This window comes from Danio rerio, chromosome 18 (assembly GCF_049306965.1).
Source record: "Danio rerio strain Tuebingen ecotype United States chromosome 18, GRCz12tu, whole genome shotgun sequence".
NCBI lineage: Eukaryota > Metazoa > Chordata > Actinopteri > Cypriniformes > Danionidae > Danio > Danio rerio.
Window position 1 is genome coordinate 13,484,069 of NC_133193.1, and position 17,858 is coordinate 13,501,926.

General features: G+C 34.5%; 1 protein-coding gene across 7 annotated transcripts in view; it reads left to right on the plus strand.

The window, feature by feature from the left end:
- Positions 1-17,858, plus strand: part of fgd4a (FYVE, RhoGEF and PH domain containing 4a) — a 117,063-nt gene that overhangs the window by 7,806 nt on the left and 91,399 nt on the right. For 2 of the 7 annotated variants that reach the window (XM_073929142.1, XM_073929144.1), the window contains exon 1: positions 11,333-11,819. In XM_073929142.1, coding sequence (XP_073785243.1) covers positions 11,759-11,819 — 61 coding nt within the window. In that variant the 5' untranslated portion in view covers positions 11,333-11,758. 7 annotated transcript variants of the gene reach the window in all.

A 17,858-nucleotide genomic window follows, 5' to 3' on the forward strand; every position in this document is an offset into this window, starting at 1 on the left:
ATCCCTGCCTTGAGTGTTAAAAGTGACTCGCGGGACGCCCCCGTCCAGGTTCAGCCTTGGTTGATAGCTCATAGGGAGAATGAATCCCTTTTCCAGCACAAGGGGGTGATGGGCTGGACAAATCTGTCCAGGTCTGCAAATGCTTTGAACGCCCAGAAGGCCTTGAGTCCAATTCTGTATATTAGCAAGCTTCTCCCGGGACAGCTCGGTCCTTAGAGATGCATGAATAGGTCAGGACAGGGCAGCTGTGGAGTGGAGGTTAACTTTATGGAGAAAGTCTAAACCGAAGCAAACCGGAGGGTCGCCGGCGGAGGAATGCGCAGAATGCTCAGGTGAGTGCAGCGGTCAGGTGAGACCGTGAGACCCGTAGTCCGCTTATACGCTTATCCTTCTCACGCTGGAAGTAAAAAAACACTGGATGTAGGCTATATGTTTCGTGAAAACAGTTATGTTATCAACAAATTAATGCTCCTGTGCTACTTATAAGGACATAAGTAGAGAATTTCTTTTGCTTGTAAATGCCAAAGAAATTGTAAGGTTAGCTTGTGACAGGAGCTAACACTGACATTGACTGAAAAGTTTTTGTTTGTTTAAAGGTGGTGATGATTATCATCACGATATCTGTAATTCATTTTCCTGCCCACTGAGAGCTGCGACAGTCTGTTTACATGTCAAGTTAACAAAATGTACCAACTGCATATTGATTCGACACATTATATCGCCTCAACGATATCGTGTATTGGTCCGCGATTGATGTTTTTACTGCAGAACACGTTTGAAGTCTAGGATATGCAATCAATACACTATAATGTATTAATTTGAGATAATGTTTTTGATATTGTTAATTTCCACGTGGTACAGTAGGTAAAGTTGGTTTTATATTCGCACATTCGTTCAGTGACAACTTGTGACATGCTCCCTATAGTATGTTGTTTATGGTATAGCCTTTGAATATTGGGTTTGAAATCACATGCAAGGATGACTTTAAAACAGCATTATCACTATTTATTTGACTGTGAACAATGTTGTACTTTGGTAGTCACGGGCTTCTATAATAATTTCACTCGAATGTGTGAATATAAACCCAATTTGTGTGTAGGTTTGGAGAAAAAATAAGAGAAAACTTGTTTTGTTATTTATATATTGTTCTAAATGTCTAGATATATGTTTTTCCAAATTGCAAATAGCAATACAGTAATATTTATTTATTTATTTACTTGCCTATTTTTCAGAAAAAAATGCAAGCAATTTGTTGTGATCAATGTTGGGAAAGTTACTTTAAAAATAGATTACAAAGTACTACTGAAAAATTGTAATCTGATTACGTTACTAATTAATGTAAAATGTCATCAGATTACTAATTACTTTATTTTGAAGTTACCTGTGACCATTGACATCCAATGAAGAAGCCCTGCAGTGTTTGGGTGTTCTTTGTTTGTCTGAGGTAGTTAGTCTACCAAAATGTGTATCCAAATAATCTGATTGGTCAGTTTTTGTCGCGTGACTCACGGTTTTCATCTGGGTGCGTCTGGGAAATGTGCGTGAAAAGATGCAATATGTGAATGGCCCTATTCACCTTATTCTCCGCTGACGAGTGGGCGCTGCCATTTGAATCTTTTTGACTTGAGACTTCCGGTCTCATTCACTTCCATTCATTTTTTGACGTTAAAAACTGCTCATTACGCTGCTTGATGTTGCAATTTGATATTTTCTTATTATATTATTTTACTTGGTCTGTAGAGTCATGCAAACATTTGTTTGTAGAGCAAGTAGTTTGACCATTTTCTCCTGTTTATTATTCCTAGTCATTTCTCCCATAGGCGACTGAATCGGAAGTTCTAAGACAATCGCGAAAACAGGCGCACTTCCGCATTTTAGAATAAGGTCAACAGGCAGCTATGCTTCTCTTCATGTTCAGAAGATACCTCCACTCCTGATGCTGCACATAAAAAAAATCAATTTAGGCTGAGTTGGGCCACTGTGATTTTGGGTGCCATTGGTTATCATAGAATGCTTTCTATTAAAGTGCTTAAGGAAGCTGCTGGTCGAGGTAAAAGCAGTCAAAGTTCTTTAGACTGCATTTCACAGCAATACTTTTTGTCTTTACGCTCAATGAAATCAAAGTGATGTCTGTATTTCCACTTAAAGGAGCAACCGCTCTACTTAGTAGCCATTTTAACTTGCGTTTACCAGCAATTTAACAACGCATGCTTATTTACTGACGATGCAGCAGAAAACGTGATTTAAAAGAAGCTTTTTTCTTCTAAAAGCTATATTTGTAATACAAGTAACGCAATTACACTAACTTTAGTAATACACAAATTTAAAATGTAATTCATTACAATACTTTATTCCCCCAAAATTTTATTAGACCACAGTAACGCTTTACTGTGGAATGCATTACACCCCACTCTGGTTGTGATTGTAGATTTTTTGTTTTTGTAAACATTTCTTGACTTAAAACATTGGTATTTTGGTAAATATACATTTTTGTTAATTTGTAAAGAAAATGCTCTAAATGCCAGTAGGCATGGGCCGGTATATGATTTTGACGGCATAATAACCTTGGATAAAAACCGTTTCACGGTTTACTGCTCCAAAATAAGTAATTATATTTTAATGTCTGGGTAAAAAGCAATATTTTTTTGCCAGTTGAACACAATATATTTCATTTAAAGAAACATTTTAAATAATTTGGACCAGTAATTTTTGATGTGGATTTTTTTTTTCAGATGGAGATACAGTTGCTCTTAAAAAGTAAATAAAATTAATAAGTAAAAAAAATGTACATATACCTTAGCAATGGTATTTCAGAAAACTTTGACGGTTTTAAAATCTTGACTTTTCCAAACAGCAGTATACCTTGAAATCAGTTTTCATCCCAGGCCTAAATGTCAGCATTTATATTTGTAAGAAAGGTCATTATGTTTGGCAGAATAAAAACAAAAATAGCATTTTGCTTAAACATAAAACTATAATTCATAGCAGGGTGTCAGCAGGGTCTTAAAAAGTATTAAAAGTTGCTAAATCATCACTGTAGAGAAATTTAAGGCTGCTAAAAAGTATTATATGCTATTTTGCAAGGTATTCAATTTTATATAATTTTTTGTTTATGCAATGTATGGTTGTTTGCTGAAGTTTGCCTAAATTAAATCTGCGAATGCCAGGATGCTGTGTAGTTTATAAAGTCAATGAAATCCTGCTAGATTTGACATCATGCTGCTTTGTTTTATTATTTCTGCAATTATAAAGACGCCAAACTGCTGAATTAGCTTGAGGTAATAGATTTTTATTCGGTATATAAATAATATTTTAGTTTTTGATTAGTTTCTTACATGAATATTTTGTAAATATACTGTAAGTTAAAATCTCACCTATGTTTCTCGTTGAAACCTAAAGTGGATATAATGTCTTAAATGTATGGAAAGAGTCTTAAAAAAGGTCTTAAAAGGTATTGAATTTCACTTTCTGATTCCTGTATGTTTTTAGAGGCCCTGTCCAACAGAACAGTGCAGTTCTAAATCAAATTTATTATTGATCAAATAAAGGAAATCTACTTTCCAAAGTGCATTTATATGTCTTATTATTAAGATAAAAGCAGCTTAGACAGCATTCATGCTCAGGTTTATTATTGTGTATTGCCTAAATCTTAGACAGCACACAAGAGATTTGGAAAATGAGTTGGAATACACGCCAGGCTCCATTTTCCTCCTTGGATGAAAGCCCTGTTTGTACTGAAAGCTCAGGATGTGAGCATGAACAAGTCCCAACGGGTTGTGCTGCACTGTTTGCAATAGCGACATGTCTCATCTCTGACTGGGTATGCACCTCTGCCTGCATAATACTATAGCTCAAGGACAAGGAATGTGCAAGATTACTTCTGTTATACCACAAACTCTGTGTGTTTATAGGGTTAACAGTCACACACAAAACTATTGCATGGCACAACACGGCCACGGATGAACGTAGAAATGTTAAAACATGCCATGGAGTTCAGCGTGAATGTGAATGGATGAATGCTAATGCAGAATGTGCCTTTTAACAATACATAGTGGTTCATTGCATGTTGTTGTTGTATTTGAATTTAAAATTGAGATTTGTCTTGTTTAGGTTTGGCAAAAAAGTGATTTTCTATATAATACCGGATGTCTCCTAAGGCTGGCTATTCATTATTGTCAGTCCAGAGACCTCTTGGTACAGTGTCTTATTCAAGAGACTGCAGTGGGTCTCATTTATCCAGTGAAGCTCCACTTTCTGTGCTTGTTAGCTTGGCTGCCCAGTGCCCACTGAATCGGAATGAGCATGAGGACTTGCATTGTACTTGATGTTTGTGGGAGCTGAATTTATAAGCTTATTTACTGATTAACAGCGCTTTATGAAGAATTTTCTGAGTTAAGTTGCTGCTCACAAGAATACAACAGTGCAGAAATACACAATGGGTGACAATATAGATCCAATATTACAACATACAAGTTTGTACAAGATATATGTTACATATGATCCTTCAATTTGTCTTTTCTATCTTTGAATGGCAGTTTTTTGTTGTTGAACAATATCTATAGAATATCTATCTGTCTGTCTGTCTGTCCATTCGTCTATCCGTCCAACCATCCATCCATCCATCCATCCATCCATCCATCCATCCATCCATTTATATATATATATATATATATATATATATATATATATATATATATATATATATATATATATATATATATAGACTTTTCTCTATTTTCTTGACTATGAAAATTGTAGATTTACACTGAAGGCATCAAAACTATAAATTAACATGACTGTAATTATATACATAATTTAAAAAAAGTGTAAAACAACTGAAAATATGTTATATTCTAGGTTCTTCAAAGTAGCCTCCTTTTGCTTTGATTACTGCTTTGCACACTCTTGGCATTCTCTTGATGAGCTTCAAGAAGTAAACAAGGATCCAAATGATTGTGACAATTATTCTCCAGATATAAGTTAGAGATTAACCTGCAGATTTATTGAAAAAATGAAAAAATATATTTAAAAAAGAATAAACAAATGATAATACAGCATAAAAAAATATAATAGTAATAATAATCGTGTACCAACCAAATCAATTGTTTTACACCAAACTAAAAGCCTGGTCATGATGTCACATGAGATGTCATACAGCAGTGAAGAATGTAAAAATTAACTATGATCCAGTATGCAGGGAGTATACGTTTCCATAAATTCAAGTATAGAACCCCAAATTTTATAAAACTTTTCAGAAAAAGTTGGGCAAAACCAAAAACGCATGTGCCAGTGTTGCAGAAGCATGACGACAATGGTCAAAGCGAGGATCAACATCAGAGTAAACCTTTGAAAACTTGACCTTAGTCCAATGAGAACGATGAAGTATTTTGCATTGAATCCAACCATGTTTAGCACGCACAGATGAGGAATGTACCCTGTATAAAATGTTTTTCCCTCAGTTCAGCTGAAATGTTCTCTGATAAGTCTTTTACCCATTGGGTTTTTAAGGATGTCGATGAGCTGCTATGCAGAGAACGTATTTTGTCATAAAAACTGAAATCATATTGTTCCCAATAGATACTGGTTCAAAATTTAGATCCATAGGAGTAGGGGAGGGAAGGCTAGGAAACCGAGTATACATATTACGAATAAAACTTTAAACCTTTAGGTATCGGAAAAAAATTATTCTGGGCGACGAAAACTTATCTGAAATCTGTTAAAAGGATGGAAAAACATAATCTGTATATAAATCGTTAAACATTGATAAGCTGTAATTTGTCCATTGAGAAAAAGTGCTGTCCCATCATTAATGGTGGAAAAGAAAAGTTTGATGCTACAGTATACTGATGTAGAAAATTGTTGTAATCCATAATACTGCCTACACTGTCACCAGATTCGTAATGATGTTTTTACAATTATATGTTTTTGTACTTTTTTAAAAGGAGGCGTGGCACCTAATCACCCCTAAACCCAACCGTCATTGAGTGATGAGCAAATCGTAGTAAATAGTACGAATTAGATCATACGAATTAGCCACTAAATCAAACAGTTACGAATTGCCTTGAGATTGTGTTGGTATTTCTTATTTTTGGCCACACTGTAAAACAGTATATGATCGATTAGTCATGACAGCATATGTTTTTAGTTTATTGTAATTTCCTAAACTAAGTTAATCATGTCCTGACTTAATTCTATAAGTTATGAAAGCTGTTTTAAGTCAGTTTAACATAAGTTTAATGCACTCAATGGTTAATTTTATTCAGCTTAAAAATGTAAGGCAACCAGGATTTTTTTTTTTTTTTTGCAGTGCAGGAATATAGCAACAAAAAGAAAATCTACTTTAAAATTCTACTAAACTTCATTGTTTTGATGGATAAAAGTTCATTATCCACCCTAATACAAGTTTATATGTCAGACATCTATTACAAAAACTAAAGGGAAAAAAGGAAAGTCCCATTGAGATACAATATCTCTTTTACCAGGTATTCTTGGTCAAAACAGGCAGCATAGGACAAAATTACAGATAAATTCATAAGGCATTGAAACGAAAAAAGATACTTAAAGTAATAAAAACATAATCAGTTGTTAAAACTTGAGCACTGTTCTAAAGAGACAGACTTTAAAATATTGGTATAGTGATAGATGATACAGATTCTATATATCTTGAAGATCAGCATAATTAGAAAATGCAGATCGGCGTAGTATGAAAAAATGTATACATCTACAAAGAAATCACTAAGTAAACCATAAAGTTATTCTTGTGCTATATTAAGAGGTCAAGAGAAAGTAGGTTAGTGTACGTTTGTCTACTGTCATTTAAAAAAGCTAATCATGACATTTGCTTTCTTATAGTAAGGCAAGGCAAGTTTATTTATATAGCACATTTCATACACAATGGTGATTTAAAATGCTTTACGTACACAAGACTAAAAGAAACAAAAGAAAAATACAAGCATGAGAAATATAAACGACAAAGAATACAAATTAAAAACAGATTAAAATGTGTCAAAACAGGTTTTAAAGGTATTTAAGTATGGCAATTCAAGCAAAAAAAAATTATCTGGCCATGTTCATTTTCATCTGCTTTAAACAATAAACAATAGAATTGATTGTGCACATGACCAGGGCAAAGAGCAGAGACCCTTGGGAGCTGTTTCTGTGCACTTCTGAAAAACTCACATCTTCTTTTGAGATATTAGCAAAGTAACAAAAATTTGACCAAATGCATGTTAACGATTAAATTTAATGAGTGACACTGAAGTTAATATTTTATAGATAAAACCGTTGAAGAAGACACTTATTGAATGTCAGAGCCACAGACTTTGTTTAGAAGTTTGCGATGTAAGAGATGTTCTGGAGAGGGGCTATAAATAACTCACGATACACACCCTCTATTATCCTTTAGTAAATATTTGAGAATGAAGTGGTCCACAGGACATAATTTCAGAATCTCTATCATGAATACAGTCATATCATTGGCATTAATAATCTATTTGTAATGACACTTTTTGTTATTTTAAAGGGTTAGTTCACCCCTAAAAAAAAAATACTCACTATTTACTCCAAACCTTTGAGTTTCTTTCTTCCGTTGAAAAAAAAAAAAAAAAAAAAAAAAAATATATATATATATATATATATATATATATATATATATATATATATATATATATATATATATATATATATATATATATATATATATATTAAAGAATGTTGAAAAGTGGTAGTTTATCTAGTAAAGAAATACTGTGGAAGTCAATGGCTTCCAGTTTTCAAACAATTATAGTAGTAGTAGTAAACTTTATTGTCCTTGACAGGAAATTTGTTATGTGCATCACCATATTGCTGCAGACATTCCATAAAAACAAACAATAAAAACAATACAAAATACAGCAGTTACAAAATGTATAATGCTAATTAAGATACAGTTGACTCTTGTTAAATAAACCCACGGAAACAGGTATAGAGGATTTCTTATAACGGTTTTACCTACAGTACACTTTGGGACTATATCTTCTACCAGAGGGAAGCAGTTCATAATGTGGAAACAAAAAATGAGTTGGATCGTTTACAATCCTTTCCACCTGCTTGAAGACACAATTCTCATACAAAACTTGAGAATTAAAATATTCATCGTGCCCAACAATATTCCATTCTGTCTTTAAGAGATGCATGAACCTAGATTTACACTGTACAGATAGGTTGCCAAACCACACTGTGATACCATACCTAACAAAGCTTTCAAGAACTGCTTTATAAAGCAACATCATGAGCTTCTTGTTAACTCCAAAAAGACGCAACCTCCGTAAAAAATACAATCTCAGGTGTAATTTAAAACAAACCCACTCAATGTGTGTTTTCCATGTGAAAGAACTGTCGATGTAAATCCCCTAGTACTTATAGGTTTCAGACTGTGTGAAAGGATGGTCCTGTACAACCACTTGACGATGGTCACCTATACACTTTGGGTCAAATACCATTTCTTCTGTTTTCTTAGTATTTATTTTTAGCTTATTTATAAATATCTTCGTTTGTGTTCGACAACAAACAAAAAGAAACAGGAGGATGAGAAAACCCAACATTTTGGAGAGGGTGCTCGCTGCAGAGCCATTTGAGGAGAGGTGAGCTCCAGAGAGGGGGAGCATGAGCTGTCGCTCCTCCTCCTGTAAGCTGTTTTAATGCGTACATCAACCCCACCCCTAACCCTACCCCCAGTGACATCACTCGTAGAAGAAGTGCAAAAAAGGTGGAGCTCAAGCTTAAGCTCCCCCTCTCTGGAGCTCACCTCTCCTCAAATGGCTCTGCAGCGAGCACCACTTGACATTTTTGGGTGAACTTGAAAAAAATTATTTGTAAAAAATATCCAGCAGATGGCAGCAGTGCAACATAAAATGGTTTTGCTACCTTCTCTCAGCACGTCCACAGCCGTATGGATATTTCCTGAGATTATTTCTAAAGGTGCACATTGAAAGCGTTAAAAGTGCAACTTCTGCAGTGTGTTTATAACAGTCGGTGTTGTTAGATTGTTCTTGCAAGCATTTCCCCAAAATGTCAGGTGTCAATATGTACATTTAAAATGGAGAAGTTAAATCTCATCTTTAAAATATTCATTGCTTCTCTCTGCATATCATGTATAAAAACATCTGAATCGCTAATAAATGTTTAAATAGTAAACAAGGCATTTGTAATATTTTTTGTACGATCATGTCACAGTGAAGGCCAGACTTAGGAGAAGTAGTTGATAACTTTATTTAGTTAATGGTTAATTTATTACCATCTACTGGAAATTTACTTGAATAGGACCACCTAAATATTTTACTTATTTGTTTGTTTGTTTATTTGTTCATTTTGTTAGCTAGTTAGTTAGTTGAAAATCTATAGTTTTCATATAGACAATTATCCTTGTTTCCCAAATGTAAATTCATTAGGGGAAATTTAAGTTCATTGTTTTCCATGTAAATTAATCTGTAGAGCTATTTGCCATTTACTTTTATTTATGAACTTCATTTGAAAAGCATTTTGAGGGATTGTTTAGGTTCGCAGGCAAGGTCAATACAAAATGACGCACTTCCTGTAAGTGCTTGAAAATTCCTGCTCACGTTCTTGACGGGAGGGTGAATTCCCTTCTTGCCTATTCTAAAGAACACAATACACGACAGACTGGGTGTTGCAAGGTCTTGTGTTAGTCATATAATATTATATTGGTTGGTCATCAGGTTAAAGAGATACTCTGGCTTAATCTACCTCTGTCACTTCCTGTCAGTGTATACTCTTCCTGACTATAAACACCCTTAATGTCTGATTTCATCACCGGTTGACTCAGCCAGGTCAGGTCTCTGCTCTGTTTGCTGATAAGAAATAGCACTACAGTGATAGCAATGGAGGCTAAAACTTTTACCCAACACACCTCTCCACCCAGCCGGGACAGTCCTGCCCATGCCCCTTCCTCTTGATCAGCTTGGCTGAGATTCAGCTGCTTGACAAACACTGCGCAGGGCTGGAGTTTCCTGACTGTTGTCTAGAGCTCCCCTCCCTGCGGCTGGAGGAATGGGGCGATCCTGGAGCTCCAGCATCATGTCTGGGCTAGGACAGACTCTTTTTTTTTTTTTTTTTTTTTTTTGAGATTTTCAGCACTGGGAGCCTCTTTTAAAATCTTTAGGATCCTGCTGGATTTTTGGATTTAATAGAAAATTGTGGAATAGTCCTAAAATGTGCCATTTGTCCAATCAACACTAATGGTTAAAGAAGCAATGAAAGTTGTGGAATCTTAACTGGATTTTAATGTCTGTCTTTTTGGCATGTTTTTATGGAATAGAAGTTTAGACAACACTGATGACCGAAAAAAAAAATGTTGAAGACCTTGAAATCAATCTTAACAAGATATTGTTTTTTTATTTTTTACACCATATTAAATGACCATAAATCATTTATATTTTTGAATCACATCAATGAATGAAGAAGCATTGCAAAAACTGGAATCTTAATGGGGTTTAAAGATCTTAAAAGGTTTCAGGAATTGTAACTAGGCATGGGCTGGTATGAGTTTTGGACTGTATGATAGCCTCGGATAAAAATACCACAGTATCACAGTGTCGTATTATGATCGTTGCTCTAAATTAAGTTTTTTTTTTAAATGTCTAAAAACTAACTTTTTTTACCTATTGAACACCATATTTAATTTTAGGAAACATTTTGGAGCAGTAAACACTTCAGACTTCCAACTCTGCTCTCTTCATTGACTTCTGCTCTCTTCATTTCAAAAACACAGATTTATCTAAAATAACATATTTTACATTACATACACCTTAGAAACGGTTTAACAGACTTTTAAATTTTTTTTTACTATTTCCAAGTTAACATCAGTGAATAAAGAAACATTGAACAACATTTAAACTTATAACACATAAATTTATCAAATTAATTTTTGACACATTTTTTAAAATTATTGTGTCAAGTTTTAAGCCTCAAAATGTTTATTTTATTCAGTGTCAGTGCATGAAGAAACATCGAAAGCCCGCAGTCTTCAAGGGATGTTATTAACTTTTGACAATTTAAACCACAAAACATTTATTTTTCCATCAATTAATGAAGAAACTTTGAAGAACTCACAGCCCTCATCATGGGATTTTAGGATCTTTTAAAGCCATAAACCATTTATTTTTCGTCAAAGAAGTATCGTCAATAAATGGACAAACAAAACCTTGGCATTATTAGGATATTTCCGTTTTTACATTTAAAGATTTTTGCAAAAAATAAATCTATTAGGAAATTCTTTTAGAGCTTGATTTTGTAACCTGAGCTGCTTTTTTTAGAGGTGAGCACAAGAGGGACTGAGAGAGGAAATGGCGATGCGGAGGATATTTTTGCCCATTCTTCTCCTATACAGGAAGCTGGGCTTCACTTTCTCTCCCTGCCTTCTCGTCACTATTATTTTTTGTGAAACCCCTGGATTGAACCTCTCGGTGTCTTTAACTCATTTTCAGTGCGTTATTAAGTCTCGCTGATGGACAGTGATGGATTGTCTGGGCTCTAGCCTCAGGAAAGCTCTCCTCCACCGCACTGCCTCCGGTAGGTGACCAGCAGTTCTCAGTGTAATGAGCTCCAACATGTCAGCAATGAGAAGTTTTACAGTGACTCCAGGAATGAAAACAGCAGAGGGCTGTCAGAGAATAGAGAGTAGCCTGTTGATCCAACTCCCTGCTTGAGATCTAAAAATCAATCTGAAATCGGCATCCATGTAATCACAAAGAAACATACCATGGGGAATGGACTGCGCAAAATGAAGCATCATCGGAAGTATTGGTTTTGGCCAACTAAAGGTAATGTTCTGTTTACACAGCTGTTAAGTCGTTGATAGTAAACATAGTTTGGTGTAATATTTGTTGTGGGATAAATCTGTGAAAACAAGGCAATTACCTTCTCTTTTTCATAATTTACTCACTTGTGTTATGGAGACCATTGACTAAACGCTTAAAAATGCTTTATATTTTCTTTTGTGTTCTATGAGTGCTGCATTGTTTATATACACTCGAAGTCAGAATTATTAGCCCCCCTGTTTATTTTTTCCCCAATTTCTGTTTAGAGGAGAGAAGATTTTTTAAATAATATTTTACTGGATATTTTCAAGACACTTCTATAAAGCTTAAATGACATTTAAAGGCTTAACTAGGTTAATTAGGTTAACTAGGCAGGCTAGGGTAATTAGGTAAGATATTGAATAACAATGGTTTGTTTTGTAGATTATCAATATATATATATATATATATAGCTTAAAGGGGCTAATAATTTTGACCCTAAAATGGCTTTTAAAAAACCAAAATAAAGCCAAAATAAAACAAATAAGACTTCCTCCAGAAGAAATAATACTATCAGACATACTGTGAAAATGTCCATGCTCTGTTAAACATAATTTGGGAAATAATAATAATTCTGACTTCAACTGTATGTAATAATTTGTATAGTACAGACTGAATTGGCATTTATTAATTAGGTCAAATATTTGTTTAGCATTGCATGTTTGAATACAAGTCTCATTTAAGCAGCAGTGTAGCATATTGTGTTTTTACTGTTTATGTGAGGATTGTGTGCAAAATCAGTTACCAGCCCAATCAAAAAATTGCATATGTCTCTTGAGATCTAGAAGCCAACACTTGATAGTCCTCCAACTGTTCTGCTTGGCAGGAACTTCTGGCCCATTATTTTGTGTGTTAATATTGTGTTATGGGTTTGTTAAAGGCTGGTCATGGTCTATTTGAAGAACCACAGTTTACATTAGTGCCTATTGATCTTCTATCATTAGTGCCCTTTGATCATCTATCTATCTATCTATCTATCTATCTATCTATCTATCTATCTATCTATCTATCTATCTATCTATCTATCTATCTATCTATCTATCTATCTATCTATCTATCTATCTATCTATCTATCTATCTATCTATCTATCTATCTATCTATCGTTCTATCTATCGTTCTATCTATCGTTCTATCTATCTATCGTTCTATCTGTCTATCGTTCTATCTATCTATCTATCTATCTACTGTATCTATCTATCGTTCTATCTATCGTTCTGTTTATCTATCATTTTATCTATCTAGTTTCAGAATTATTTTTTTTACAAGTCTTTGTTACAGGGTTACAAGTCATGAACCAAACAGGCTACAAAGAAAATCACAACCTTCCCAACTTTTTTTTACGTAAAGTAATAAATAAAAATCTGAAAACTGCTTTAACAAGAAAAAAAACTGGTTGCTTTATTCACAGTAAATCGCAAAATCCAATTTCAAGAATCATTCACTTACTCTTTGCCTAGTAGTATCTTTACATGATCTTTATTGGACACGAGAAAGAGCACTTAAACAATTTGCTCTGTTAAAACACTCCGATTGCAGTCACAATCGTAGCTGCCATCTACAGCCTTTTCATTTGCTTGCTTTCCCGCTTACTTATAACCAACTTGAATTTGTTCATTCAATTGTGCTTGTGCGTCACTCTGATCATTTCTGTGAAAATGATGCAGGGTAGAGCTTGACTAAATAAAAGAGAAGTTCCTCAACCAAATCCAAAGACAAGAGGTCACAAGAGATGCATTTAAACGCTGGTTAATACTAATTGTGTCAGTAATGCATGTCGGCTGACCACTTATGATCGGATCACTGAAAACGCATGCTAATTACAGGTGAAGAAAGGGCCAGGGTTGGTTGGTTTGACTAGGCATCATTATTGAAAAAGAGTATTCAGGGCAGTTTAAAAATGGTCACTATTGTCCTCTGTTGACCATTTTTTCTGCTTTTGAAAAATGTGTAACTTTTTCTCATGCACCTAAATAATGACATCACATCCTTTTTTGAATGTACACACTCTTTCCCGTTCTACTTCCCTTCGTAGTTTCTAATGCTTGGGAAAGCTTCCTCTTCTGTCCATTTTCTTCCCTGTTTCTCTTTCTGTGTCATTTTCCTTCCCTTCGTTTTCTTTCCTGTCTGTGCGTTTCGGTAATGACCTTTCGGTAACACTTTAGTCACAATTCATGCTAGTAACTACTGGCTTATTGCTTATCTATTATTAAAATATTAATTGTTTATTGACTCAACTACTACCTAACTAATTATCAATAAGCTGGTATTTAGTAGTTTACTGAGGTAATAGTCTTAGTTAATTGTTGATTACTAGCATGACTTGTGGCGTAATATAAAGTTTTTCTGCTAAAGCACAATAAGCATGTGTAATTTAAAGTTTATCACAAGTTTTTTTATTAAGCAAGCCCCTATTAAATCTTTTTTAGATATATTTTATTAATAAAAAATATTTAATGAGTGTGCTTATTTCACTTATCCATTTATTATCCATAATTTTTTCCCTATTTCTTTTCTTTATTAATCAAAGCTCCCACGGGTTAGGGATTTCTGGAATACCATGGACATTTTAAAATGTCTATTCCCGACATGTAAAAGCCACGGAATCTTCTGTATCTCATGAAATATATTGGATTTTTGTGTGTCATTTTAAATTTTAGTTTACATTTATCATAATGCAATTTACTTTTTTATTTTTATTTTTTTTTTTGCATTCTTGTTTTGCATATTGTTACTTTTCTTTTTTCTTTTTTTTGGTCCCATTTTATTCCTTTCCAGCATGTTAACTTCAAATATATTAAAACTGTATGACAAAAAAGGTTATAATATCACGCAGTGCAAGTTTTTTGCTAATAATTCATGGAAGTAATGATCTTAACACTTTTGAGTTAAAATGGCCGTGTTCCTCTTATTTGAAAATTAAGGTGGATAAGAAATTTAGCTTTTTAGTCACTGAAAATCAGGGAAATTTGTGACTACGCTTTAATGGGAACCCTGTTGATTTATCTATTTTTGAGCATTTTTTTAAATCTATTTCTCTTTTCAACAAGAAAAAAAAGGAAAATTTAAATAAGCGTCTTACAGTCCAGTAGGGGGCAGAAATGCTCTGACATTCGTACAGAAGCCTGTAAAGTCTGCAATAACTCACTGCACTGTCATTCATATAGTCATTATAAAAGAATGCTTCACAAACACAGTTCCCAGAATAAGTGACAAGTATGTGTTGCCTTGTTATTTGTGTTTAATGATTATTGTGTATGTTTGAGCAGTGTAAAAAATATGTCTGTATTATTTATACTATTATTAAAATATTGTTTTTTTTTTATGGAAATAGTTACATGGCAAGCATAAGCTCAGTTTTTCACTCAAGATTTGACTGTTGGTAATAACTGGGCCAAGCTGAGGAAGATATATATATTTTTTTTTTTTTTGTCAAACTCACACCCACACAAAGCTGTCTAACAGGAAATCTGAACAAGCTTGTTTGTGTTGTTATCCACGCTGGGATGTTATTTTGGTCGTCTGGTGAATTTATAATAAAGTCAGGAAGGTTTTTTTTCCCCTGCAAGCTGTTAATTTTGAATATTAATGAAGTCTCTTTTTAAGAACAAATACCCGCATTGTGTGGTAGTACAGTTTCAGCGACTTAACCTATTTATTTATTTTTTCATTACAACAGACAGATGAGATGATAGATGAATTGTTTGATTGCTTTGTTTTGATTTCATTTGCTCTTGAAATGGCAGCAAATAACAGGTTCATGATTTCAATAATAGAGTACTGTCCTAATAGACTTGTGTAGTAAACAATATTAGTGAGCCAGCAGAGTTTTACAGTCGTTGTCAATTTAGTTATGCTATGACGCGGGTACATAACGTATGACAAATGTGCAACAGAAATCCTGAAAGCACTTTTTATTAAAACATCTGGGTTAACCTCCTGGTTTCATTTATCTATATTATTTATGTCAGTACTGTGAGCTAGTATTTCCTGCTGGATTTACCTCATAGATGGGGGAAGAAAACATAAAAAAACGTAAGAGTTTTTATTTTATTTTATTTATTTATTTTATTTTTTTTGCTTGTTTGTTTTTGTGTGTTGTAACTTTGTTGTAAGGGATAGTTCACCCAAAAAGGAAAACTGCTTCTTAAATTAGCTGAAAACCTTTAATCATTGAGTTCAGCGAAAACACACAACAGAACTTCAAGTCAAACAAGTGTGTGACAAGTGAAGGGTGAGTAAACAATGATAGAACTTTCAGTTTCAGATTAATTACCCCTTTAAATCCAAGATTTGGCCTTGAATAGATGTGTGAATACTGTAGATCAGTGGTGCTCAACCCTTTTGCTGGAGATCGACCTTCCTGCAAAGTTCAGCTATAACCCTGATCAAACACACCTGAACCAATTAATTAGGACCTGAACACCACTTGATAATTACAGGCAGGTGTGATCTCACGAGAAAACGTAAGTATTTTACAATTTGCCAGTTTAGTGGCTAATTCGTACGAGTTCAGTCGTACGAAATTGTAGATTTTAAAAAGGAGGCGTGGCACCTTACCCCACCCCTAAACCCAACCGTTATTGGGGGATGAGCAAGTCGTACTAAATTGAACGAATTAGATTGTACGAATTCATACGAATTAGCCACTAAATCAAAAAGTTACGAATTGCCGTGAGATTGTGTTGGTTTGATATGTGTTGCAACTGAAATCTGCAGGAAGGTCGATCTCCAGGAACAGGGTTGGTCACCCTTGCTTTAGATAGGCAGCCAGGTAGATACATGCAAAAGTTGATATATGGAGGGATGGGTGGGTAAATGAATAAATGAACATGGATGGATGGATTTACTGATAAATGGATTGGTGTACAGGATGAATGATTGACAGATGGACAGAAGAATGAACAGCTTGATTATTGGTTGAATAGGATGGATGGAATATTTGATAGATTGATGCATGGATGGATGGAGGAATAAAGTGATGGATGGATGGATGGATGAATGAGGATAAATGGAAGGATGGTTTTACTGATAAATAGATTAGTCTTGGCTGACAGGTTGATAGAAAAATGGACAGTTGGATAGATGGTTGGGTGGGATGGATGGATGGAATATTTGATGGGTGGATGGACGGACAGACAGACATAGATAGACAGACAGATTGATGTATGTTTCAATGGATTGATAAAAATATGGATGGATAGATGGATAGACAGATGGATAGATGAGTGGACAGACTGAAAGATGGATGAATGCATAAACATATGAAAGCATTAGTTACATTAAAATATGTATCTGTTTTTGATTTATAGAAGCACCCTACGTTTAGGCCTAATGAATACATTAGTACAGTCTGTGTGGTCTAAATCATGTTGACTTTAAAATCAGCACGTCAAAGGATCATTCAGACGCATCTGCAGGGAATAATGTCAGTGTGAAGACATAGCCTCGGGCTCCATTTACTACCAGTCATGGAGGGGGAGGAGTGACCGTATTGATGGAAAAGGAGATGAGGGCAGGAGCGTGAGTGAGCTGGGTATGGGGGAGATGGGGAAACGAGCTGTGTTCGTTTGCTGGGATGTGACCTTAATAAAGTGTAGTTGTCAAAGGGCAAGAATGGTGGCATTCATTTGCGTGTGATGAGTAAGTTGTCAGACGAGTGAGTGAGAACTAAGGACTACAAGAAGAAGTGTGACTAGAAAGAGGTCAGTAGTGTTTAGGCTGACTGGGAGAATTAGCACCAGGGTCAACACACCAAGATATATGACAGAAATAATTATAACATCCATGATAAAATATTAAAGTGTTTGAGTGTGTGTTTGGGTGTGGATATATTTGCAGGGATGTTGGTAATTCATTGAGACACTGCCACCTCAGGCTTTACTGCATCATAGAGCAACTTTACAGTCATCAGAAACTATAATTAATTCAAAAGGAGAATTATGACATTGAGATTTTAAATAACTATTTACAATCACATTTAATCTGTTTCCTTGTCATTTAAA